This window comes from Octodon degus, unplaced genomic scaffold, assembly GCF_000260255.1.
Source record: "Octodon degus isolate 3935 unplaced genomic scaffold, OctDeg1.0 scaffold00043, whole genome shotgun sequence".
Lineage (NCBI taxonomy): Eukaryota > Metazoa > Chordata > Mammalia > Rodentia > Octodontidae > Octodon > Octodon degus.
This window is the reverse complement of record NW_004524619.1, coordinates 11,604,159-11,606,965: the sequence shown is the minus strand read 5'-3', so window position 1 is coordinate 11,606,965 and position 2,807 is coordinate 11,604,159. Positions and strand designations below refer to the sequence as shown.

General features: G+C 44.0%; 1 protein-coding gene across 1 annotated transcript in view; it reads right to left on the bottom strand.

Moving 5' to 3' along the window:
* Positions 1 to 2,807, bottom strand: part of Rpp14 (ribonuclease P/MRP subunit p14) — a 9,017-nt gene that overhangs the window by 3,571 nt on the left and 2,639 nt on the right. The window contains exons 2-3 of the mRNA XM_023715690.1: positions 2,655 to 2,753; positions 2,469 to 2,553 (exon numbers count right to left, since the gene is read on the bottom strand). Coding sequence (XP_023571458.1) covers positions 2,469 to 2,553; positions 2,655 to 2,731 — 162 coding nt within the window. The 5' untranslated portion in view covers positions 2,732 to 2,753. The remainder of the gene's footprint in view (positions 1 to 2,468; positions 2,554 to 2,654; positions 2,754 to 2,807) is intronic.

The window sequence follows — 2,807 nt, the reverse complement described above, 5'->3', positions numbered from 1 at the left end:
TCCTCCCCACCTCTAACCCTTGGGAACCACTCATCTTCTCCACATTACATATTATTTCAAGAGCATCACACACATAGATGCTCTCTGGAGCAGCGTTCTGGAGATTCACCCTGCGGTATGCACCAGTAATCCACTCCTTATCGTTGAGTACCTCCCATAGTTGAAGGTACTACAGCTTATTCATTCAACAAAAGCCAACTTGAGTGTTTCCCTTGGTTATCACAGATGAATCAACTATGAACATTTGTGGTAGGTTTTTATGTGAACACAAGTCGGCATTTCTCTGGGATAAAAGCCCAGGACTGCTCTTGCTGGGGGTGTGCTGGTACACGTCTTGTTTATGCTGCAGAGTAGCTGCACCGTGTTGTTCACCAGCAACGTACGAACAACCAACCTCTCCCCACCCCTGCCAGTGTTAGTAATCACTAACCTTTATTTCCATCATCCTGCTAAGCACACACTAGTACCTCATTACATTAACCTGTTCCCTTCCTGGCTGCTCTGCCAAGTACCTTTTCATGAGCTCCTTTGCTAATTCTATATCCTCTCTAATGAAATGTCTGTACAGACTTTTTGCCACTTTTCTAGGTGGGTTGTTTTTTTACTGTTGGGTTTTCAAAGTTCTTTTTTATATATTCTAGGTATCAGTCCTCTGTTAGATACTCAGTTTGTAAATGTATCCCCCCAATCTACAGCTCCTCTGTCGATCTTATTAACCACACCTTTGAAAGGGGGTTGGATGCTAGAGAGTAAGCCAAAGGCCTTTACAGTTTTTAAAACAGGGCAAAGTTTATTTAATTTTTTCTTTTCTTCCGATACTAGGGATTGAACTCAGGACCTTGTGCATGTCAGGCAGGCGCTTATGCTGCTTAGCTATCTCCCCAGCCCAGCAGTTTATTTGAAAAAGTAAAAGTGAAGCACGAGAAAGTGGTTCCACAAAGTGCATGTAGGCCAAGTAAAAAGAGGAAGAAATGAGACAAAAGAACACCCCGGAGAAAGCAGGGTGTGCTACAAAAGCCACAGAAGCTGCAGAATGGGTTTTAATTTTGATAAGGCACTTGGCAGATTCTGACCCGACAAAATATCTGAATCGGGAAGTAAATCCCTGAGAAGCCTGTCCTTGCTGTGCTCAATTTCCAGAGTTCTGCCTTTGCTCTCGAGTCAGCACTGGACTGGTTTTGCAGAAGGGCCTGACTGTTGGCACAGCTGAGGCCGACCAACCCTCCAACTTGTACTTTCTCTAAGCACTCTGTCCTGCGGTCACCCTGGATTCCAGCAACAGGTTTGGTTGATGAGCATTTTGTAACAAGAGCTGAAACTGCAACTCAGGCTGCAGCAACTTTGTTATCACAACAAAGCTTCTCATAAGAATCTTAAGATTAACAATTAACCAGCCCCTGGCCTAAGGCCTCCAACCTTTGTCCCTGTTCTTTGTCTATTATAACCCCAAGTCTCTTGTCCTAAATCTCTGGCCTTCTCACTATGGCTACACGGAACAAACCTTTTCCTATGTCATCATCACTCTTCACCTGTGCTCTTTTTGCAGCTGCATGTAGTCTGGCCTCTGGCCTAGGACTCAGCTCATAATCTGAGATAGGATAAAGAGCTGCACCAGAGTAAGTGCTTGCCTGGCAAGTGCAAGATGCTGAGTTCAATCCCTAGTACCGGAAAAAAGACAAGAAAGAAAGATTAAGCCAACAACATCGCTAAGCCTACTGTTCAGATCAGGTCACACTGTCTTACCATTAGTTATCTTCCCTGGAGCAGTGCTCTGGAGATTCACCCTGCAGGATGCACTGGCAGGGGTCAGAGGTGGGGAGGAGGAATTGATGGGGCGAGGAAGCCCTGTGTGGCTGCCGCTCCTTATTTTATTTAATTTTGGGTGGCTAGCTCAGTTGTTTAAAGTGCCTCGGGCAAACTCAGTCAGGAACCGCACATGCCTCACCAGACCTGCCCTTAAGGCAGGATAACTAATGGTTAAGATTAGTTATCTTCCTGTGCTCTGCATGGCTAGACCATGCTGAGCAGCACCGCACTAAATAAAACTTTTGCAAACTGCCTTGTCAAAAGCAAGACATAGTAACAACTTTACTAAAATTCATCATTTCTGAAAGCTTGATGTTGCATTTCCAACTTTTTTTGTATGTGTTGCTGTTGTTTTTTTGAGACAGGGTCTTCCTGTGCAGTTCAGGCTGTCCTTGAACTCACTACGTAGCCCAGGCTGGCCTCAAACTCATCCTCCTTTGTTAGCTTCCCAAATGCTGGGGTTACAAGTGTGTGCCACCATGTCTGGCTCAAATGGTTTTAAAATAATTTTTAAAGGGTTTTTTTTCTCTTTGTTTTGGAGATCAAACCAAGAGCCTGGCACATGCTAAATAACCACTCTACCTCTGAGCAACATCCCTAGACCATTTTCTGCGTTTCTTACAATGAATGTAGGAATCCTGAGCTACCCCATGACTCCATACCTCCCCGAACAGGTCCTTCAGAGCAGAAATAAGTAGCTGTTTGAACTGTGCAGAGCTTAGCCCAATGCCTTGATCTTGAAATTCTCTGTAACAAACATTAAAAAAAGACATTACACTAAATTTCATTCTATGGCATCATTCTTAAAAAGAGACAATCTAAAATAAGACTCAGGGCACTGAACTTACAGGCAGACTTTCATGTAGTGGTACTCCGAAGAATTTTTGTACACTACTCTTTCATATGTGGCAGCTGACGCTGGCATCTTTTCCACAGCTGATCAACACCTACAGTAAGAGTCAAAGAGAGTCAAAAGGGCGAGTAATTACCAAGGTTTAAAC